The 24,196-nt window shown below is 46.8% G+C and overlaps 1 protein-coding gene and 1 long non-coding RNA gene across 12 annotated transcripts; one reads left to right on the top strand and one right to left on the bottom strand.

Moving 5' to 3' along the window:
• Positions 1–7,133: 7,133 nt before the first annotated feature.
• Positions 7,134–12,973, bottom strand: LOC111734347. The gene is made up of 3 exons (XR_002778418.1): positions 12,926–12,973; positions 12,612–12,708; positions 7,134–7,336 (listed from the first exon to the last, which is right to left on the bottom strand). It is a non-coding gene; the product is annotated as an uncharacterized LOC111734347 (long non-coding RNA).
• Positions 12,974–13,074: 101 nt separating this feature from the next.
• On the top strand, positions 13,075–24,112 carry PORCN (porcupine O-acyltransferase). Of its 11 annotated transcripts, none has more exons than XM_023526550.1 (16): positions 13,075–13,221; positions 13,878–14,050; positions 15,282–15,474; positions 15,799–15,842; positions 16,227–16,408; positions 16,489–16,619; positions 16,735–16,752; positions 17,065–17,178; positions 18,039–18,053; positions 18,152–18,277; positions 18,434–18,534; positions 19,579–19,655; positions 19,759–19,822; positions 19,936–20,021; positions 21,010–21,120; positions 22,761–24,112. In XM_023526550.1, exons 2-16 carry the CDS (start codon positions 13,915–13,917, stop codon positions 22,860–22,862), a joined length of 1,500 nt encoding a protein of 499 aa, XP_023382318.1. In that variant the 5' UTR covers positions 13,075–13,221; positions 13,878–13,914; the 3' UTR covers positions 22,863–24,112. The 11 variants fall into 11 exon arrangements, with proteins under 11 accessions (XP_023382318.1, XP_023382320.1, XP_023382324.1 ...); XM_023526552.1 differs by having other exon boundaries at positions 19,899–20,021; XM_023526556.1 differs by lacking the exon at positions 13,878–14,050.
• The last annotated feature ends 84 nt before the right edge of the window (positions 24,113–24,196 follow it).

Raw genomic sequence — 24,196 nt, 5'->3', positions numbered from 1 at the left:
GAATGCACTTCTAGGAATCCAGGTTTCAGCAGAGCCAGGGAAGTGAAAGTCAGGACCACTTTGCTTTTCCCAAACCTCGTTACTTGGGACAAAGGTGGAGCTTCATTTATCCCCACGCTCCTGACGTGAGCACTGTGCCGGGCTCTAGAGCAACCCAGAGACAATATGGCCAAACTCTAGACTCCTGGAAAGTTGAACAATGCTTATAAGCCACCATGATATGAAGCAGAAGTGCCAGGAATCCACTCAGAGCAGGGAGAAGAGACTCAGGGAAGGCTTCCTGGAGAGGGGTGTAGGAAGGTACAGGGAAAGGGGCCCATGGCAATAGGGTGGGGGCTGGGCATGCAAGGATGGAAGTAGGGAGACAGAAGTCAAGGCAAGGGAAACTCAGAAGGCAAAGGCCTGGAAATGAGACAGCAATTTGTTCAGTCAGGAAGCTGCATGTGGCTCTCTCACTTGTAAGAGATCAAGCACCCAGGCTTTGGAGAGGTCCAGATATGACCAAGGGTTGGTGGGTGGGGGGAGTTGTCTCTCTGCCCCTAGGTCAGGCAGCCTACTCTTAGGAAGCTGTTTAGGGTTCTATGAGCCACAGGGGCCTAGGGTAAGCCGCCTGCCCTTTCTGGGCCTCAGTATTCTTTGTTATCAAATAGCTTGCCTGTCTGCAGCCTAGACCCAGGGAAGCTACAGAGTAGCTCACAAGTCGTGAGCAGGTAAGTGGCTGCTCCCCAAGACTGGGCCACCCTCCTGCTCCTCTGCCACCTCCGAGTCCTCACACCCTGCCCCACAGGCAAGGCTTGGAAATGGACTGGGGGAGCCATTCCCACTGGCCCATCAGCAGCAGAGAGGCTAAACCTGGCAGGGGCACAACCCTGGCCTAAAAGGGGGCGCCTCCACTGCTAGCCCCAAACCCCCACCAATCCACCCAAGCACAGCAAGGGAGGCAAAGGGACCAAACCTTCCTCCTGGTTGTGGTTGAACAAAGGGGGACTGCTGCTCCTGAATTCCAAGTCTAGACCAGATGTAGAATAGGTTTGGGAAGGGTAGAGGGGTCTGCCCTTCCAGTCTTAGCACCCCAGCCCTGCCCAGCTTCACCTCCCAAAAGCCCCTCAGGTGCAGTGTTAAGACCTTCCTGTGCCCTCACCTCAACCTCAGCTGATGACTTTTAGGTCCTCCTTCGGGGGGGTCACCTCTACTGACTGTGGAATGTCAGGCAGCAGTAGGCCACTGTGCACAGTTGCATAGGCTGTGCCCTGACAAATGACACCTGGCCAGGGAGGAGATTAGAGACGGCAATGCAGCCTAAGCCCTTCTTGCATCCCTGGGCCCTGGCTTTGGGCTGAGTCCATCATGAGGAAGGAGCATCTTTTTCTGAAGTTCACAAAGGCACTTTGTGAGTGAGCTAGTGGAGCCCCTCAGTATCCAGGTCTTTAAAGGCAAAGAAGTCAGGAGATGAGTCAGAAAGTGGACATAGCCTGAAGGCTGGGCTCGCCTCAGCCCAGAGTGCCTCTGAGCCGGAAAAGTCTCAGCCATTGTCTAGTCTAGCTCTATGCATTGTCAGGAAAGACTGTGAAAGGCTTTTCAATGGACAGAACTATCCCCAGGTCTCCTTTCAATGGAATGCTGGTGTCTAGCCAATCTTTCCAGCTTATCTGATTCTATAGCAGACCACATCTTTGTCTCTGGGCCATTTTGAAACTGTCCAGACAAGAGTTAAAATGGGCAGGGCTGATGATTCCCATTCATAAACATGCAAATATATTTGGTCCTGTCAAGATACAACTGATTTATGCCCTGCAGAAAAGATTATTACAAATATTCTAGTGCATCTATGGGCAAATTCATGTCAGTATCCTGATATTCTATATTTGTCTGTTCTGCAGATTCTCCTTTGAGAATTGGTAACGTCTTGCCCATTCTCTCATTAATAAAAGACCTAAGTAAGATTTTTGATGCATATTCATTTTATATTTGTATGAGTAGTGATAATACCATTCTGGAAATTATCCTTCAACTGCATCTACCAGCTCACGGCACAGCTGAGGTCACTGAGGGGTGAGGGGTAACTCACTTCAAGTGACTCTCAGGGGCTGGGACTGGGAGACAAAGCTGAATCCAGGCCATTCTGGGCTCTGCCCAGCTCCTGGAGGGAAGGAGTTGTGCTTTGCACAGGGTGTGGAATGGGGGGGTGGGCTGTGACACACCCAACTCTGAGGATGTGGAATGACCCTCTGGAATGAGGGTCCCGAGTTGTTTCCTATCCCTGATTCTGATCCAAAAACAGCCAGCTCTCTACCCCCAGGCCAGTGACAGTTTGGGTGGGTTTATTGAGGACACGCAGGTGCCGAAATGTCCCACTGCCATCCTGGGCGCTGTGCTTGTGACAACTGTGGGAAAGGCTTTCTTCTCTGGAGGGCTATTTCAATTGCTGGGCCTCCTCACTTTCTTTATTGATAAAATTCAAGTAATTATGTTTCCTGCCTTACAGTGGTGTGGAGAAGATTAAATGAGAGAGTGTACATGAAGCTCTTAAATAGCCCAGTATTGAGAAAATGCTCAATATCTATCAGCTGTCAGTCAGTAGGTCTATTTGCTTGGCAGAATTTCCAGTGGCAGACATTTTGGAAAGGATGCTTGAGACCCCTTCCAGATGCAGGCCTAGCAGGACCCAACTGCTCCATCCTTGGCTAAGACACTCAGCAAATGCTTCCTGGATGATGGATCAGTGAGTCAGATCCCTGGCCAGTGAGGACATGTCTAGCCTGCTTTTTCTGGCACCCCCATGCTCCCACCCAGGGGATTCTGGGAGCCAGAAGACAAAGGGAGATGAGCATAAAGAAAGGTGAATTCCTTATAAGTGACTGTGGAGTGCCCTGGGGAAAGTCATCTCTTTGGATCTTGGTTTCTCCATCTGCACAATGGGCACTTTGGAGCTGGGAATTGCTGAGGACCACAGATGGTCTCCAAGAACATAACGGCTAGAAGCTGAAGCTCCCTCAGTCCAGGCCCTGCTTCTGGAGACAAAGCACAGCAGACAAGAAGATGAAAGGTACTCCCCTCCATGCCTCAGGAAGTCACCTAGCAGGTTGAAAGAGAGTTGGCCGAGACCCCAGGTGCCCAAGTTTCTTGGCTAACGAGGAGATTTTGGTCCAGGTAACTTCTGAGGCCTGCCTGGGGGATCTTATAGGGGCCATGGATGAACTTAGCAGCCTGAGGGGGCCCTTCTAGCCCTTGGACCTGACTCCTGGATGTGGCATTGCACTGATCTCAGAGGATCAATTTTAAAAATTAGTAGATAACCCCACCAGGGCACGAGAAGACAGGAAAGTGGATGTATTCTTCAGGGATCTGGGGGTCGTAAATGACAGAAACACAAATCAAACCAGTTGAAGGAAAATGGACTTAGGTAACTGAAGAGACCTAGGCAGAGTGAGTGCGGGGTGTGCACCCCACATCTAAGAACTCTACTTCTCACTGAGAGTGGGCTTTGCTTTTTCTTTCACAGCTTTGCCCTCAGCAGGCTCTCATTTGATGGCTGCCCCTCATGCAGTGGCTGCCACGCATCCACCTGAACAGCTAAAAGCCCCAAGGTACAGAGATATCTCTTTCCCCGTAGGTCGTGTGGTCAAGCTTGGGTCACATACCCACTCCTGACCATGTGGTAAGGATGACAGATTGCTCTGATGAGCAGCGCTAGTCATGGATCCAACCCTGGAGTTTGGGGCAGGGTCAGGGGGTATTAGCCCCATAAGAACCACATGCACCGGGGTGGGGTGAGGTGTGTCATCAAAAAAATGGAGGGTGGTGTTTAGTAGAAGAGGGAAGAGGTGCTGAGTTGACAAAAAGAATGCCTGCCTTCTACTGAATCCTTAAATAAAATTACTGACAGCCTTGGTCCCTCTCTGCCTGTCATTTGGAGGTCCTCAGGTTTATGCAGTAAGGTTACCCCATCTCTCTCAGCTGCCAGAAATTCTGCCTCCTATGACAGATTAAAAGATAGTTTATAGTAAAATGTCAATATCTCCCAGAAGTGGTTAAACATGTTTGCAGAAGGCAAAGCCTCACTGGAAATGGTGGAATTAATCTGATGTTGAAATTTAAGGCAGTGTGACAAAAAGACAGAAGAGATCTCTGGGGAGACTTCCAAGTACACAGTGGACCTAGCAGCACAAAGGCAGTCCAGGAGGAAAGATAAATCTCCTTCCCTTCATAGGTCTCCATTCATGGCAGATGGCCCTCCCAGGCAAGTCAGAGCTCCAAGCTCTTCCGTTCCCTTCCTCTGAGGGATCTGCCTGTCCAGTTGTCAACCTGTCACTGAAACACTGCTTCAAAGTTGTTGTATAGGTGTGTATTCATCAAGCATCAATTTCTAACACTGAAAAAGGGGCTTTCGAAAAAGGGAGGTCTATTCTTCTGGATAATTACAGATAAGTTCTGTATGAGACAGTCAGGAGGGAGACTCCAAGAAGCAGATAAGACATGTTAGAATATTAGAATAGTCATCACCCACTCTTCCTCTTTCTACCCACTCACTCATCACCCAACAACTCACCTAGCCTTGTATTCATTCATCCACCCATCAGTCACCCACCTACCCGCCTAACCATTCATCTGCTCATCCATCCACCCATCTACCCACCCACGCACATACCCATCCACCCACCTACCCATCCATCCATTCACTCACATAATTGTTGACTGCTGTGTATCCAGCCTGTGCTATGCAATGGGGGCACAGAGATGAGCCATGTCCACCCCCTCCCTTTAAAGTCCTCCTAGTCTAGCTGGAAAGACATCCACAGGCATACTTCATGGCATGATTCTGTGATCAATGCTGTGGAGACCCCAAGGAAAACCCCAAGGAGCATTTAATTATAATAGACATTTGGTTGAGTATTGATACATCTGTTGTTATTTACCAAGAGAAAAGATGAGAAGGGCATTCCTGGAAGTGGGAACAGCATAGGTGAATTCTGGGAGGTATAAGAGAGATGAGTGTGGTTGAAGCCTACAGTTGATGGAGGGCTGAGGCAGAAGTTGACACTGAAAAACTGAGCAGGGACTTTTAATCCCTGTCCCTGGGCACCCAGAGAGTGTGGCCAGAGACCTCGGGGTGGCCAGTCCACTCTTGCTCCAGGCTCTGAGGAGACATGTGTGCCAACCCCAGGCTGCAATTCAAAGAGACAAAAAAAAACCCCTCAAATCTCAGGATGGATCCCTTTATGGGAACTGTTCCTGAGATGGATGGATAGATGGGAGGATGCATATGGCTGGTTGGTATACAGATGCAACCATGAACTCTGGTCCACACTACACGCTGTGCCAGGGACCCAATGTGGTCAAGGGCATTAGGCATGTGCATCCCATGTACCTGGCTCTCCAGGGCTAGGGGGATCACAGGATGCATGGCCACATTTCCAAGGAAAGAGGAGGGAAGGGAGTGCTGACAGCATTGGCCAGGGCAGTTGTGCTGCTGAGCATCTCTAACCAGAGAGTGGAGGATGCTCTGAGCTGGGACTCTAAGAATTTCCTTGAAGGAAGTAGCTTCTGAATTGTCCTGAAGGCAGCTGAATTTTTATCTAAGAAACCACCTTAGGACTCTTGTCAGGAGCACTGGGCATCACTGGCTCTGTGGGATGGCACTGTCACAGGGAGATAGAGCTGGGAGGACAGTGGAGGATATCCCCTAGGGATGACATCCCAGGCAGGGAATGGGGCTCAGTGGCTGAACAACCCCGTGCTGCAGCCTTCCAGGTGTCAGCCAGTCAGGAAAAGCCCACAGCTTTAACGGCTCCATCTGAGGTCAGTGTAATAGACCTCGGAGTGCCAAAGTTACCTGGGGCAGGAGACACTGTGCCAGAAGGCCCTGGAGTGCCAGGAGCTGTGGAGAGATCCAAGCTGGCTCTGGAAGGAAGAGGGCACAGCAGCATTCAGGGTGAGGAAGGGCCTTAGTGCTCCCCTCAAACCCAGAGAGTTTTCTTGGTGGCCCAATCCCAAGCACTCTCCAGTCAGGCAGAGGCCGGCAGCACCCATCCTTTCCTCACCCATGCTATTTGGCTGCTTGATGGAGTCCTGTAGTCAACACTTAGTGGACATTGCCTGGAAGCCCAGCCCAGTCTAGTGTAGGCACTGGGGGCCCAGACAGGATGGAGGTGCAGGCCCTGCCTAGTGAGGAGACAGGTACTTCTGTGTAATAAGGCTTATGAAGAGAGGGTCTGCCCAGGGTGTGGGAGTCCTAGAGGCAGAAGAGGTAAAAGGTTTCCCTGATCTTACAGGTGATATCAAGCTGGGTCTTGAAAGGAAATTATCAGAGCTCAAGGATGAGAAACAGAAGAAGGGCATTTCAGGCAGAGGGCATGGCATGGCATGAGCAAAGGCAGGGAGGTATACAAAGGGAAATGGAGATGGGAATGAGGCATGTTCCTGGTGATAGAGTCTCTGAGGGACAAGACTCTGAGACACAGAGCAGCTGGCCCAGGCAAGATGAAGCCCCTTTGGGCTGAGATCTCACCAATTGAGTCTCCTTGAGGGCAACCCAGGTATCAGGGTTCCCTTATCCTTCACCTTAACATGGAATCTTACTGCCTCATTCTAGTCACAAGAAAGAGTATACACTGTGGGGAACCATGGGGTGTCTCAGTAAGAGGGTGTTAGGACTTTTAGGATTTGTGCTGATATTAGATGATTTGGGGGAGGGCTTAAGGAAGCAGGCAGGGCTTTGCTCTGGATTAGAAGTAGGGTGATTCTACGACTGGGTATCTTAATAAATCTTATGTAGAAAGAGGGAAGATAAGAGTGAGGCTAAATGGTAAAGAAGCAGCATATTATCCAGGTTAGAAAACTACTTGGTCATTTGTATGGCTTGGACAATGCTCATGTTTTGTCTATGTTCAGACATGATTATGGAGTGGTCTAGTTTTTGTCTCAATCTATCTCAGTTGCAGTGGCCTTGTCTGAAGCTGACAGTCTATGAAATTGTTAATGTTCAGCAGGAGGACACAAAGATCTGGCTGTGAGTGCAAGGCCAACTCCTGGATGTGGGGACTACTTTTCTCTTTCTCAATGTATTCCAAAAGAGAGGGCTTTGATAAGAGTTTTTAGGAGACCTAGGATCCCAGAAGAAAACAAATGCTTAATCTGAAAATCACCTGTAGCCCAGACAGATAGGCTTTGAATCACATATACCTGTCCATAGATGGCCCCTCACGTGGCTTACCACATGTGACCTCAGCTGCTGCCTCTGTGACATGCGTGGCTCCTATGGCAGCATCAGGTTGTGGCGGGGAGGGAGGGCATAACCACCTGCAGAGGCTCCAACAATGTTGGTGAAATTTAATCACTGTAAAAAAAAAAAAGCAGTCTTTGTGAAATTAAATCCCTCAATCTTAAAATCAACATTGGGTTAGTTCTTCCTACTCCTATTGAATGGCAGCAAAAAAAGACTGGTTTCTCTTGTGAATAGCAGCTCTTTTCTTTGTGCTTTGTTAAATGTCCTTTTTACATCCCCGATGGAAGGAAATTTGGCATCTAACAAAAATGCATGTGTTTCTCTTTTGCTCCAGCAATCTCACTTCCAGCAATTTGCCCTAAAGATACACCTCCAACAATGTGAAAATACCTATGCACAAGATTATTCATCACAGCACGGTTGATAATTTTAACAATATTGACAACAATGCCAAGTTGTATACATAGGCAACGGTTGAATAAACTGGTACATTCACACAATGGAGTCCTATGCCACTGTAAAAAGATCAAGAAAGAAAGCTATGAACTGATGAGGAGTTGTTTCCGGGACATACTGTTCAGTGAAAAAAAGCAAAGTGCACAAAAGTATCTATAATATGCAAGCCTTCATGTAAGAAACAAGCTAATCTAAGAAAACATATGTATATTTGCTTATCTTTACAAAAAGAAACATAGGAAGGATAAACCAGCAACTATTGAGACTGGTTGCCTAAGGGGGCTGGGTGGGAGCAGGTTAGAGAAATAGAGAAGTGACACTTCTCTGAGTATGCTTGTTGGAATACTTCCAACTTTTGAAACCATGTTAATGTTTCACACACTTAAAATAAATAAATAAAATTAATGAGGATGGGGAAAATCCTGAAACAATACAATCAGAAACAGATGAAACTTAATTATATTTCAAACACAGCCTCACTGAAGGGGAGTAGGAAGAACTAACCCAAGTAACTTTTGAACATGGTGTCCATTAGGCTAAAGACAAAAAGGACTGTAACAAATATTGACCTCTAGTTGGTAGATTTGTCTTCCACGGTGGTATCAGTTATCGAATCTGAAACTACTGAATGTGTATCCTAGGACTGAGCAAATAAAATTCTTGTGGCTAGTGAAAATCAGGTTTCTCACTGTCGGAGGAAGGAGTTACAAATATAGAAAAGGAAAAGGCTAGGATGGACATTCTGGTGTGGGATTGGTATTGTAGATGTTAGTTGGAACTTGGTCCACTGTGAAGGCCTAGAATCAGCCACACTACAGAAGCAATGAGCACTTCTAGTGCCCAGATCTTGGTTTCCTAAATGCCATTCTCCACTAAAAGGAAACAAGACTTCTTGGGGTAAATGGCTGACTTTGGAACCAGGAAAGTACAAGACGAGCCTGAAATATCCTGATGTAACCTAAAGAAAAGATGTTCTCAAAAAATGATGGAGATATGTCGAAAGGACACAGAAGCCAGCTTGAGGGGACACCCACTGGCCACATCTAGAATACTTTGAGCATTGAACTAAATAATGATAGTTCTTTTCAACAAATAGTGCTAAGAAAACTGGCTATCTACATGCAAAAGAATGAAGTTGGACCTTTACCTCACACCATATACAAAAATGAACTCAAAATAGATCAAACATCTAAATGTTAAAGCCTAAAACTATAAAACTCTTAAAAGAAAACATAAGGGAAAGCTTCATGACATTGGATTGAGTAATGATTTCTTGGATATGACACCAAAAGCACAGGCAACAAAAGAAAAAATAGATAAGTTGGCTATGTCAAAATTTAAAATTTCTGAGTATCAAAACACACAATAGACAGAGTGAAAAGGCAATCCACAAAATGAGAAAGGATGCTTACAAATCATATATCTGATAGGGGCTAATATCTGGAATATATAAAGAACCCAACAATTCAACAACAACAAAAACAGACATTCCCATTTTAAAAAGGGCAAAGGACTTGAATAGACATTTCTCCAAAGAATATATGTATAGATGGGGCCAATAACCACACGAAAAGATGCTAAACATCACTAATAAAAACCACAATGAAATACCACCTCAAACCCATTAAGATGGCTACTACAAAAAAAATAAAAAATAAGAAATGTTGGTGAGGATACCCTTGTTGGAACACTTGTGCACTGTTGGTAGGAATGTAAAATAGTACAGCCACTGTGGAAGAGTATGGTGGTTCCTCAAAAAATTAAAAATAGAATTACCATATGATCCAGCAATTCCACTTCTGGATATATACCCAAAATAATTGAAAGCAGAGACTCAATGAGATATTTGTATATCCACGTTCATAGCAGCATTACTCACAATAGCCAAAAGGTGGAAGAAACCCAAGCATCCACCGATGGATGAACAGATAAAGAAAATATGGCATATACATACAATGAAATATTATTGTCTTAAAAAGGAAGGAAATTCTGATACATGCTATACATATATTCTATACATATATTCTTTGGAGGGCATTATGGTAAATGAAATAATCCAGTCACAAAAGGGCAAATACTGTATGAGTCCATTTATATGAGGTACTTAGAGTAGTCAAATTCATAGAAACGGAAAGTAAAATGGTGTTTACTTGGGGCTGGGGGAAGGGGAATGGGTAGTTGATGTTTAATGGGTATGGAGTTTAAGTTTGAGAAGATGAAAAAAAGTTCTGGAGATGGATGGTGGTGTTGGTCGCATGACAATATTATTGCCACCGAACTGTACACTTAAAAACGGTTAAGATGGTAAATTTTGTGTTATATACATTTTAACATAATTTAGAAAACATTACGCTCAGTGAAAGAAACAAGACACAGAAGATGACATATCATATGATTTCATTTATATGAAATGTCCAGAATAAGCAAATCTGTAGACAGAAGGAGATTAGTGATTGCCTAGAGCTATCAGGCGTAGATGGGGAGTGACTGCTAATAGGCACAAGGTTTCTTGTTTGGGTGATTGAAATGTCCTAAAATTATGTTGTGGTGATTTTTACACAAGTCTATAAATACACTACCATTGCGTTGTACAACTAACACACGTGAATTTTATTATATGTAAATTATATCTCGATTAAGCTACTTTTAGACATAAAGATAGTAACTAACTTTAAACTGTGAATTAAAAGAAGAATCCATGAGCCCCATACTGATAAATAAATAAACAAATAAATAAATACATGAGGAAAAGGGAAAGCTCTTCCTTACAGTAAAATTCCAGCTATACATATAAAAGAAAATCATTATTTGGCCAACATCATAGTAGTAATTGCTTCAGGCAACAATCACCAATGGATGCTAAACTAATGAGTGGAAGTTTGAAGAAAAATAGAAGAGTTTCATAGTCTCAAAGTATGTCCCTACAAGATATTTATTAATTACAAAGGGAAATAGTACATTTACAGTGGAAAATCCTGGAAGACACCACCTAATCAAATGATCAAAGCTAATAACAACAATTTGGGAATTAACCAATACTTTGTGCCTCCAGATACACTAAGAAGAACACAGGTCACTTTTCTGTGGAATTCCTGCCAAAATGCAATCTAACTCTGAGGAAATAACAGATAAACCCAAATTAAAGGACATTCTTCCAACTAACTGGCCTATGGCTCTTCGAAAACATCAAGGTCATGAAAGTTAAGGGAAGACTGAGACATTGCTCACATTGAAAGAGACTGAAAAGACTTGATAACAAAATGCGTCTCGTGACCCAGGATTTCCTTTTCCTACAGAGGGACATTATTGGCACACCCACTGGGATGGCTAGAATCAAAAAGTCAAATAACAAATGTTGATGAGGATGTGGACATATTGGAACCCTCCAATATGTCCACTGCTGGTAGGAATGTAAAAAAATTTTTTTGTTAGGAAATTCATACTTAACTATTTAGTTGAAAGAGCATCATGTCTGCAACTACTATCAAATAGGTTAGAAAAAGACAGACAGACGGACGGAGAGATGGACAGATAGATGATAGATAAATGTTATTATGAGGTTTGGCAATTTTTTGCCAGTCTAATAAATGAAAAATGTGATCTGACTTTTAATTTTCATCTCTTTAATTATGGGGAGATCATTTTAAATATCCCAGAAACCATAACACAGAATGACTACAAAGGCTATAAAATTTGACAGATATTTATTGAGTGCCCACTCTCTATTAAGCTCCTGTGACAAAATATGAAACACCATACCTAGTAGATGTGAAATGTATCTAATTATTGTTTTAATTTTGCATTTCCATGATAACTAAAGAGATTGAGTTACCTTTTCATAGGTTATTACATATTGGCCATTTCAGGTGTCTTCTGCTGTGGATTACCTATTCATGTCCACTGTCCGTTTTCTAGTGTATTGTTTGTCCTTTTCTAATTGATTCATAGATGTCCATTTTATGTTGTAGAATCTAGACACTAGTTCTTTATCACACACACCAAAAGACTAGATGGAAACAATCAAGTCTGTGAAGCTCAGTGTGGCGCATAGTGAGGATCTTTCAGTTTTAAACGCCAAGTCTTGCAACTAAGGGAAATATTTCTGGCATGTGCTGTGGGTCATTGCTGACTCTACTTGAGTATGTTTTAAACCTGAGAAAAAAATTAGAATGAAGTCTAATTCATAAAATTTATGGCCTGTATTCATTATATGTATTCTTACTGGGTTCAATATTTTTCATTTGTAATACATGAACATTAATTTCTGAGTTAAAACTCCATTTAACTTCATGTTATTTTTTTAAAGAGGGAAGACTTACACATTTCTCTTCAATTGCCATGGCTATTTCCAAGCAAAGAACTGCTAATCCTACTCTTTTGTTTAACAGAAAGGTGAGTGGGCATGCTCCCCCAGCTCCATATAGGTAGGCACTAATCTGATTAAAATCTGTTTTCCTTAGCTCCTCAGATAACGGTGGAGTCCAACTTGACCTGGGCTTCCCTTTCCCTTCTATATCATCGCTAAGCATCCGGTACATGTGCAATAAATGCTCCTTTGGAAAAAATAGGACCTTTATTATCCTAGCAACAGAATGGAGTGCCCAGACACTATTCCGTAGGGGAAGCAGACGGCAAGTGTAGTATAAATCCTCAATACTGGTGCAGATAGAGCCCAATACAAACCATTGTTGGGGACGCTGTAAGGGCTTCATAAATGCTCCTGGTCGATCGTTGATCCGTACTAGCCTCCTGGTTCACAGGGAACACTCACTAGTTGCTGGGGTCGCCCTCAATGCAGGGTGAGTAATTAAGGGATGGGTAATTGAGCAGGCAAATCAGTTCACAACAACAAGCCAAGGGCTCATAAGGAGTCCCTAGAGGAAGCGCAGACACCTAATTGGTGCTCCTCGGTGACACGATTAATACTTACAAATGCTTCTGGCCCGTCCCTGGGGGTGGGGAAGGTTGGAAATTCCTTTAGTTCCCTCAAAGGATGGGGAAGGAGAGACCGCGGTTTATTTTCCCATCTGTGAAACGGGGATACAACAGTGTCGAGAGGACATGCGCGCGTGAGCAGTTGTGGAGAACGGGCTTTCCCTCCTCCGTCCCCCATCTTTCCCATCTCAGCTTCCAAGGATTAGGAATCGGACGATTCAAAAGTTTGTTCTTGGACGGCCAGAAGACCTCTGGACGCGAACGTTCAGGGGCTACAACACCCAGGACCAGAAAGGTGCGAGCACTAACCTTGTGCGCACAGGCGTCCCCCACCGCCCCGCTTCTCTCAACCTCGCGCTCCTCCTTCCCTGGATCCTCCCGCTCTCCTCCTCCTCCACCAGCCCCGCCCTGCTCCTGCCCTCTCATTGGCCGAGTTGGCCGGTCGGGCCTCCCCGGGATTTAAAGGGCCCGCTCGCCGCACCGCCCTAGGAGCCGCAGCTGGTCCCGGCCTTGCGGCCTGCGGGGAAGGCTGCCCGGAGGAGGCGGCGACGGTGGCGGCAGCGGTGTGTCCCCGGCCCCCGGGACAGCGGCTTTCTTCCTGCCAGGTAGGTCGCATGAGCGCGCGTGCGGTTCCTCTGCTCCCATCCTGAGCCGGCCTCCCCGCACGGGTCTGCAGCGCGTGTCCTGGAGTCCCTTCTCCATCACCTTTCAGACTCCCTCTCTTGCTCTGCCCCCAACCACCACCACCACCTCCCTGAAGTCCCGGGACCTGGACAAGGCTTTGTTGGTAGCCGGGAGAGGCCGAGTTGGGGTGAGATGGGGCGCGCGGGGGATACAGGACACCCCCCACATCCGTACAAGGAGAGATGCACACGGCCCCCAAGTGTCACAGGATCTCCCTCTCTGCCCTCCACACAGAGTGACTATCTTGGAAACCAGAGAGCCCCCTCCCATTTGATATATGGGCCTGGAATGTACATCATTCAATCTCCATTGGACCCCGATTTGTCACTGCATACTGGAGACACAGGTCCTTCATTCACCACAGGTCATGGGCTGTATGTGTGCACCCAGGACACCCACACACACATACAGTTGGTGGCTCAGTCTGATGTACCTGACACTCACACCCTCCCCCAGGCCCCCAGTACCGTGTCTCTACATGGGTTGCACAGCCCCAAACTGAAATGAGTGCTCAAGTCTATCTCTTGAGCATTGCCTGCCCCATGGACATACCAGCTCTGTGTCCCCACTTTGGCAGGTCTATCCATCTGTCCATCTATCCGTGGGGGGCCACAATGGCCACCTTCAGCCGCCAGGAATTTTTCCAGCAGCTGCTGCAGGGCTGTCTCCTGCCTACTGCTCAGCAGGGCCTTGACCAGATCTGGCTGCTGCTTACCATCTGCCTCGCCTGCCGCCTCCTCTGGAGGCTCGGTAAGTGCCTGCCACACGATGTGCCACCATACCAGGCCATATCACACCTGCCATGTTCATCCATACCAAGCCACACCTTATGCTGCCATGTCTTACGTCTAATCATGTTAAGCCAGGTACCAACATGTCCAGCCCACCACATCCCACCAGGCCAAACACCATTCCACCACACCATGTCCTACTACACCCAGCCATACCATGCCATACCATGCCAAGCCACATCCAGCCATGCTAAGTCATGCCTTTCAGTATTCCTGGGTTCTGGGCTTCTGGAAAGCTGAGGTTCTTGGAACTAGTGATCCTGAAATGTCTACAGCCCAAGGTTATAAGATTCTGGAATGCTAGTGTCAGAGGGTTATGGAATCCCAAAGTACCACATTATAGGGTTTGGGGATTCTGACAAGTTGAAATTCTTACATTCTAGGCTTCCAAATGCTGGCATTCTGGATTTCTAGAATCAGGGCATAGTAAGATTTCCAGATTCTAGGACTGTGAAATGTTTCTACAATTACAGCAAGCCTATATGCAAATGATAAGATTCCAAGTTCCCAAGGTCTCCATAGGATACTGAGAATTTTGGAAATCTGAGATTCAAAGGTTCTACACTTTCTTTCATCTTTTTCTTTTATTTTAAGTGGATGATTTATTTTTTCCTGGGTTTATCATTTTGAAATATTTCAGTTACCGAAAAGTTGAAAGAATAGTACAATGAACACCCATATACACATTACCAGATTCTCCAACTGTTGACATCTTCCCACATTGGCCGATTCTATCTATCTGTCTGTCTATCATCTATCTATCTATCTATCTATCTATCTATCTATCTATCTATCTATCTATCTATCTATCATCTTCCTGAATCACTTGAATAACCTGCTGACATTTCACCCCAAATCCTTCAGTGTGTATCCCCCAAGAACAAGGACATCTTCCTCAACAACCACAGCCTCAACCATCACCCCTCAAGAAATTTAATCTGGATGCAATAATATTACCCAATATAGTTGATGCTCAAATTTCCCCTGAATGTCCTTTATGGATGTTTCTTTTCTTTAAACCCAGACCCTGCCACCTCTCTAGCTCCCCAACTCCTGTTTTGGGCCCCCTGCAATCCCACCACATTCCAACCTCTAGGCTTTTGTCCAGGCTGTGTCCTCTGCCCAGGTTGCCCTTTCTTCCTACCAGCCCGCCCAACTTCCTTTTCTTGTTTTCTTTTTCTCATCTGAAGGGTTGCCATCCTACCTGAAGCACGCAAGCACCGTGGCAGGAGGGTTCTTCAGCCTCTACCACTTCTTCCAGTTGCACATGGTTTGGGTCGTGCTGCTCAGCCTCCTGTGCTACCTCGTGCTGTTCCTCTGCCGACATTCCTCCCATCGAGGTGTCTTCCTCTCCGTCACCATCCTCATCTACCTGCTCATGGGGTATGAGTATGAGCCCTCATCCCCAGACTATCAGCAGAAGGGCAGCTGGGGCCCCTAGGCTGCTCCTTGTGAAGGTGTCCAGGACAGGGAGGGCGTGAGGTGTTCCTGGAGGAGGGAATATAGGAAACTTATTCTTTCTGAAGGCTATACAGGACAGGCTGGGCTTGGGCTCCCCCTGGAGGAGGGAGTCCTGGAGAATTATTCCTCCATTTGGTTGTGCAGGACAGAGGGAAGTATAACCCTCTCTGAACCCTGACTTCCCCCTTTTGTGGTCTCTGAGGCCATGGGAGTCATGAGGCCAAGACCACCACCTTTTTTCCTTAGTGAGATGCACATGGTGGACACCGTAACATGGCACAAGATGCGAGGTAGGCAGCCCTGGCCCTCTGACCTGCTCCAGCCCTCCCGCCCCACTCCACCTCTCCTAACTCCCCCAATCCTGTCTTCCTTCCCCACTTTTCTCCCTCATATGCCCACCTTACTGGACATGCTGGCCTCAGATTCCCTTTACATCTGTGTCTCTCTCTACCATGCCTTCCCTCACTCCTCTGTCTGTCTTTCTCATCTCACGTACATGCCTGACTCATGAATAAGGGTATCTGCCAGTCCTGGGTTCACCTGCCTGTCTGACTCCATGTCCACCTGTCCATCCTTGTACTCCTCTTTTCCTACCACCCCTCGCCTGGTGCTCCCTATCCCCCCATGCTTACCTGCTCTCTGCCCATCCACTTGACCATGGGCACCACACATAGGGGCCCAGATGATCGTGGCCATGAAGGCGGTGTCTCTGGGCTTCGACTTGGACCGGGGCGAGGTGGGTGCGGTACCCTCGCCTGTGGAGTTCATGGGCTACCTCTACTTCGTGGGCACCATCGTCTTTGGGCCCTGGATATCCTTCCACAGCTACCTACAGGCTGTCCAAGGTCGCCCACTGGTGAGGTCCTGGGTGGACAGGAGGGCAGGGACTGTGGGAGCCACCACAGGGCAGTGTTCATGGAGCCTTGATCCCCACAGAGCCGCCGATGGCTGCAGAAGGTGGCCCGGAGCCTGGCGCTGGCCCTGCTGTGCCTTGTGCTGTCCACCTGTGTGGGCCCTTACCTCTTCCCATACTTCATCCCCCTTGATGGTGACCGCCTCCTTCGCAAGTGAGCACGGCCTTTGAGGCCTCTACCCAGCAGTGAGCGGGTTGGGTAGGGACCTGGGGTTTCCCCAGCTCTAAGCCTGTCTCTTAATGCTTCTGTCTGTCTTCTGTTACTACAGCAAGAAACGCAAAGCCAGGTAAATGAGGGCAGGTGCTGAGGGCGAGTGGGCTAACTAGGGGCGGGGGCACAGTTTGTGACCAATTGATTCTATTAAGTCTGAGACCATCTGACCACCTAGCCCATGACTGGACAGAGACTGTCTGTCTATGGCTGTTGTCTGGCCAAATTGGCTCTGTGATTCCATGTATGAGTGACACTCTGACACATACCATGTATGGCTGTCCATCTGTTCCACTGTTTCACTATTAGAAACAAGTTACATAACTGCAAGGGGGAGCGACAAGTATATGTTGGTTGGTGATGCTGACCTGCCTGTGACTCTGACTAGGGGTGTGTATGGGTTGTTTGCCTATCAGCCACTGACTCCCTGTGTGGGACTGGAGTTCTGGCTGTCTGTCTGTGCCATTGTCAACAATGAGGTGTGTGGCTGTCATTGGGTAAGGTAAGTCTAGCTTGTCTATAACTCTGGCTTGGAATGGGTCTGATTGTAGCATGTTGTGTGTCTGTCTGTGATGGATTCTGCCTATGGATCTGCCTTCTCTGGCTGTGTGATGTTGTCTAGCTGAGGAGTCACGACGGACTGTGTGTGTGCCTGTGCCTGTCAGCAAGACTGACCATAGGCCTCTGGTGCGACTGTAAGATTTCATCCGGCTATGTGATCGTATGATTCCCTCCCCATTCACTGGCCATTGATTGTATCTGATGCTGAATGAGGCTCTGGAATGTGAAGTAACTTGCCCAGTGTCACCCCGCTAAGCAGCCAGGCATTAATCCCAGGCCTGATTGCAGAACCAACACTTTTTCCAGTGTAGAACTCTGCCTATTTTTGACCATGTCTAATGTATAACTGACAGGATGACTATCTTGAGTGTAGACTTGTGTATGTGTGCATAGCAGGGTGCTTACTGGTCTTTGTGCCTAACTAAAGGACTTTTGTATGTCTTATGGTCACTGAGTCAGGTAAGAGAGCTGCGAGGCTGGGAGTCTGATAGTATTTGTGTCTGGCCATGTAGCTGTGGCAAGGTGTAGGGCTGTGAGATTGGGCCTCTGACAGTGGCTGGGTCTGGATGTCTGGTGGTGTGAGATTGCAGGACCGTGTTATATTGTAGGGCAACTCACACATCCATTTGAGCCCCATGAAACTAACCGACAGTGTATGTATGTATGTGTGTTACTATCATACTGCACATTTTTGCCACCATGTTTCTATCTTGTCTGTGAACAACTCAGGCCAGCTTCCTGGGCCTCTCTGACTCTCTTTCCTTTCTTCTCTGCTGCCTTCCTGATCCCCGGGGGCCTTAGGGGCACCATGGTAAGGTGAGTCTACAAAGTGGGGCCAGGGATGCTGACACATGATGGGGTGTCATGCTGGCCCCTGGGAATGATGCCTCTCCCCGCTGCTCCTTTCTCCCCAGGTGGCTGCGAGCCTACGAGAGTGCTGTCTCCTTCCACTTCAGCAACTATTTTGTGGGCTTCCTGTCCGAGGCCACAGCCACACTGGCGGGGGCTGGCTTCACCGAGGAGAAGGATCACCTGGAATGGTGGGGAGGGCTGGGGGGCTCCTCTCCCACAGGGTGCTGCCTAAAGGACATGCAGGGAGGAGGGGGGGTGCTCCAGGAGAGGAAACTGCCAAGACAAAAGTATGGCAGTCAGACAGATAGAGATCCCAGATAAATTTGTATCTCTTCTGCCCACAGGGACCTGACGGTGTCCAAACCACTGAACGTCGAGCTGCCTCGGTCCATGGTGGAGGTTGTCACAAGCTGGAACCTACCCATGTCTTACTGGCTAAATAACTGTGAGTCGCCAAGTCAGCACTCCTCAGGCCCTACAGTCATTCTTTCATACATTCATACAACAAATATTTACTGAGAACCTACTACATGCTAGGCACTGAAGATACTACAGGGACCAAAACCAAATCCCTGCCCTCGTGGAGCTGGCACTTTTGTAGGTGGAGCAGATAAGAGAAAAAATACACAATAGTTCAGGTGGTGATAAGTGCTATTGTAAAATATAATAATAAAGCAGGAAAACATGATCTGGGAGTGTTGGCAATGGGGGCGGGAGGTTGTGATTTTAAATAAATTAGCCAGAGCAAGTCCCATGGAGGAGGTGACATTTGAAAAAAGACCTGAAGAAGATGAGAGGGCAAGCAATATGAATATGTTGGGGAGGAGTATAACAGATAGTAAGAACAGCTAATGCAACGGCCCCGAGGCAAGGGTGTGCCTTGCACATTTGAGGAGACCGGTTCAGCAAGAGCAAAGAGTGAGGGGGCCAGTGGCAGGAGGTGAGGTTGGAGAGGTGACAGGGGCCTGGTCCTATAGGGCCTCATTGGCCATGAGGAGGACTGGTATTGTCTCTGAGAGCTAGAGCCATAGCAGGGGTCTGAGTGGAGGATGACCTTGGGCTGACTTGGGTTGTAACAGGACCTTGTGGCTGCTGTGAGGACAGATAGGGAGGGGGCAAGAGCCACTGCAGTAGTCCAGGCCAGTGATGGTAACAGTGGTAGTGGACATGGAAAGGAGAGGTCCAATTCTAGATAAATTCTGATGATGGAACTGACAGCATTGGCTAAGTTTGGTTGTAGCAGTCGGGGGAGGGCAGATCAAAGTGATTCTGGGATGTTTGCCCTGAGGAACTAGAAGGGTGGAGTGGACATTGGCTGAACTTGGGGAGACTGTGGGAGGAGCAAGATGGAAGGGAAGTTCGAGGCCATTATAAAGACTTTATCCTGGGGGTTCCATCAGGTTGTAGGTATCCTCACCCTGCCCTGTGGCCCCCCAGCAAGGGCAGAGGGTATCTCGGGAGACTCTTGACCCACATCTCCCCCCTCCAGATGTTTTCAAGAATGCTCTCCACCTGGGGACCTTCTCAGCCGTGCTGGTCACCTATGCAGCCAGTGCCCTCCTGCATGTGAGCAGGGTGGAGCAGGATCAGGGTGGAAGCTGGGTGGAGGTGGCAGGGCCTCTTCTTTACTCACCTCATTGCGTCTTTGCCCCACCCCCTGCCCCTCCAGGGCTTCAGCTTCCACCTGGCTGCAGTGCTGCTATCTCTGGCATTTATCACTTATGTGGAGCATGGTGAGTAGAGAGCCCAGCCCAGCAGACTGGGTGGAAGGTTGGCGGGAGGTGGGGCTGGAACTACTGTCCCCTGAAGCTAACCTGACCCCCTTACCTCCCCGCATCTACCCCAGTCCTCCGGAAGCGCCTGGCTCGGATCCTCAGTGCCTGCGTCTTGTCGAAACGGTGCCCAGCAGACTGTTCACACCAGCATCGCTTGGTGAGGGTTCAGCCTGGGCAACCTTACACCCTACACTCACCCTCAAAAATGTTACTTCTGTCTCCATCTGATATGTGTCTCAGAGTGCCCAGCTTCCTCTTCTGGTGCCTGAGCCATCCATGTGACCACACCTCTATCCACTGGCATCTGTCTCTCTAACAAACATTTATCTAGCAGCTGCTGTATACACACCTGGCATTCATGTCCCCAGTAAACATGTATTGAGTATCTGCTGGTATCAGACACTGTTTCAGGTACTGGAGACACAGTGGTAAACAAAACAGACCAAAGCCCCAGCCCTCTGGTACAAACATTTTAAAGGGGGAGACAGTAAATAAAAACTAAGTCAGTAAAGTATAATAGTTTGTTGGATTGTGATTAATGCCAAGGAAGAAATACATAAGGGAAAGGGGAGGGGAAGTATTAGGGGGCGAATGGATTCCATTTTAAACAGGGAGGTATCTTTTGAGTTCTTTAACTGAAGGATGTGAGGGACAGAAGCATTCCAGACAAAGGGAAGAACCAGTATAAAGGCCCTCAGATGGAAGAGGGCCTGGAATATTTGAGGAACAGTGAAGAGGACAGTGTGGTTTGAGCAGAGTGAGCAAGGGGGAGAGTGGTGGGCCCTGTATGTCATGGTGGGGATTTGCTTTGCTTGTTTTCATTTTGTTTGCAATAAGAAGTATGGACAACCTCTGACAGCTGATGTTTATCACCATAAAGCCCCAACTCAGAGACCCACCATTCTTTGTCCTCTGCCTGAATACTCGCATCTCCCCCAGTCTGGACGGTACCCTCATCCCTGGATACCCCTTGATCTCCCATAGGAGGATCTGACCGTCTAATTCCTACCCCAGGGGGTACCCTAAACAGCCTCATTCCTGAGATCCACTGCACTTTGTGCATCTCCCTGAGCTCCTCTGCCCAGGTGAAACTGGGAGACAGTAAATATGTCCAGCTGCCAAGCATATCTATCTGTCCCCCACAGGGCCTGGGGGTGCGAGCCTTAAACCTGCTCTTTGGGGCCCTGGCCATCTTCCATCTGGCCTACCTGGGCTCTCTGTTCGATGTCGATGTGGATGATACCACAGAGGAGCAGGTGAGGTGGGGCCCTGGGCTGGGGGTACCCAGGGATGTGCCACCTGCTCATGAGAACCATGAGGGCAAAGTAGCGGGGGGAGGCTGAGGCAATGAGGACCGACCCTGTGGTGTGTGTCTCTAGCTCGTGCAGCCAGTGCTCCTCTGTCCTTCTTTCCCATTGTCCCTCTGGTTGATTCACACTGTTGGGTCTTTTATTTGGATAAAGTGTGTAAAATGTTTATTTTACTTATAAAATTTATTTTATAGAGCTGGAGTGTAAAATCCAGGCTTTACTTTTTTAAATTAATCATTTCATCATATTTTTGTTTAGGTAGAATTTACAAGATTTCTTTCTTATTTTTTAAAAAATATTTTTACTCAGGTTGAGTGTGCAAACTCTGGATTCTACTTTTAAAATGTACATTAAAGTGTCTATACTATTTTTATTCATGTGAAATATGCACATTCCAGATTCTACTCCTTTTTAAATGAAAAGCAATTTTAAAAATAATATTCATTTATATGACTCTTGCAGGGTCCAGATATTGCTTATCTTTTAGTTAAATTTTTGTTAATTAAAAATAAAAAATTTATTTTATATTATTTTCATCATTAAAAACAATTTTTAATTTTTATTTAAGTTGAGTGTGCAAAATCTGGGTTTTGCTTCTTTTTAAATTTTTTATCTTATCTTAATTAAAACATTTAAAGATAGTTAATGTGTATCCCATGGTTCAAAAACAAAACAGTATTCAAGATATTCAAAGGGAAAGTCTTGCTCCTACCATCTACCACTGCCCTCTTACAGGTAACCGCTTTTGCTCATTTTATTAAAATAGCCTTCTAAATTTTAAGCATAATAGGTAAGTATAAAAATATTTTTTAATTCCCTCCCCCTGGTTTTTACCCTAAAGGTAACTCATGAATGACATTGTTCTACATGTTCCTTTTTCCACATAATAATCTTTGAAAATCTTCCACATTAGTACACGGAGTACCCTCACTCATTTTTTCCATTGTGAGGATATGACACAGTGTAGTTTGTCCCTTATCAGTGGACACCCAGGTGATTTCTAGTCCTTTCCTATTGCAAATGATGCTGAAACAAGTAACACCCTCATACCCATGTGGATTCACACAGGTGCAGACATAACTGTGGGATCTATCCTTGATAGTCAGAATGGAGAATTTACCTTTTTGCCCTCCTACCAGCAGTGGGTGAACCTACCTGTCACCCCACAACAGAGTGCCTCTCAGACACTGAATGTGTTCACCAATTTGAAAGGAGGAAGATTATGAGTAAGGCCATATGTTTAAGAGCTATTTATTTTTCTCCTTTACTGAGAATAGCTTACTTGCCTCCTTGGCCAGTTATTGTCTTTTTAAAAAATCAATTTCTAGGAGCTCTTTACATATAAGGAAGAGTACAGGTCAGAGAGTGGGATTGCCTTGTCTTATTTTTTAAATTATATTTAAAGAAAGAAAAACACAAAAGAAAAAACTAAATCTGCTTACTTTTTATATGTGCCTACTATCTCCTCTGGGGTCTCACCTAGGGCTACCATGGAGTCACAAAAATGGCCTTGAGCTAAGGTTGGGTTTTCCTGAGAGCTTCTTTGTTCTTGCTGAGTGGGACCATCACTTCTTTTTCTCCCACAGGGCTATGGCATGGCATATACTGTCCACAAGTGGTCAGAGCTCAGCTGGGCCAGTCACTGGGTCACTTTTGGATGCTGGATCTTCTACCGTCTCATAGGCTGAGGCACATCCGTGGACCCTCACAGCTCCCTCAAGACCCCTCCTCAGGGTGCCAGCTCTGATGGAGGATGAGGGAAAGCCCTCTCTCTAATTCTTGACTCCTCTCCATCCTCGATCCCCCAACACCACTATACACACATATACATACATACATACATACATACACACACACACACACACACACACACACACACACACACACCATTTCCATGCTTGTCGATCCCCATCCCACCACAAGGGGGTAGGGGGTGGTCCCTGCTAGGGCCTAGGGGTGAGGGATGCTTGGCGAAGCAGAGAGAGGGAGATCCAGGGCCTCCCCACCTTCCTTCTCCCTTTTTATATACAGTTTGTTATTGTCAAATAAAAGTAGGAAAGATACAAAAGGCTCTTTCTTCACTGCTCAGTGGGGAACAGATGTGAGTGAGAAAGGCGGCACAGCATGGATAAAGGTTTGGAAGCTGGAAACCATGAAGAGGGAGCAGGTTGTGATTGGATCAAAATTAATTTATTACTGTTCATGATTGGATGATGAGCCTGAGCTGCCACTGCTTGATTTGAGCGGGGCCAGGACAGGTTGGATAGTTGAATATCGGGAAAGCCTGATAATAATTGGCTGGAAAACTAAGAGAATTCATTCTGATTGGTTGCTCTGGGATGGGAGAGGAGTGGGAGAAGCAAGAGTTGATAACATACTGGTCCTTAAGACTGAGGGTTGTGAGTTGTTAATTGGATAGGTCTGGGATGGGTCTGGATTCTGACTGATTGTGCGGTCTTGGTGCCCACTGGCTTAGAGTTGCGGAGTTCTGATTGGTTCTTTAGAGTTAGCACAGGAGATTGAGGGTCTCCATTGCCAATTAGCCAGCAAGGCTAAGAGGTTGGGTTTTGATTCATCTGACTTGAAGTCGGGAGAGGTGAGGGTGATCTCTGAGGAATTCTGAGTGCTGGGGTAGAGAAGGTGGAGGCAAAGTATACAGGATGTGACCTTGGTATTAAATTCCCTTGCGCATTAGGGCGTTAGGATTGCAGGTTGGTCTGGGAACTGATTAGTTGCTCTGCTTAGAAAACTAGGGCAAAGATGAAAAGACGCAACGCAATGCTGATTCAACAGCAGACAAGATGGATACTTGTTGAGTAACAAGAAGGATACTTGTTGAATACCCGATCTCCAATATGACTGACTGATAAGAGGATAGAGAAATTGAAGCCAAGACTCGCCGCAGGTTGGCTTCGGGCCGAAAACGCCCACCAACTTCCGAAGTCCCAGCCTTCACTCACCTCCTGATTGGGCTCAGCCAACAACGAAAATGGCACCACGCGTGGGGGCGGGGTCGGCGGCA

Source organism: Pteropus vampyrus, unplaced genomic scaffold (assembly GCF_000151845.1).
Source record: "Pteropus vampyrus isolate Shadow unplaced genomic scaffold, Pvam_2.0 Scaffold984, whole genome shotgun sequence".
In the NCBI taxonomy this organism is placed as follows: Eukaryota; Metazoa; Chordata; class Mammalia; order Chiroptera; family Pteropodidae; genus Pteropus; species Pteropus vampyrus.
Note: the sequence above shows the minus strand (reverse complement) of the source record. Positions and strands in the feature narration are given on the sequence as shown.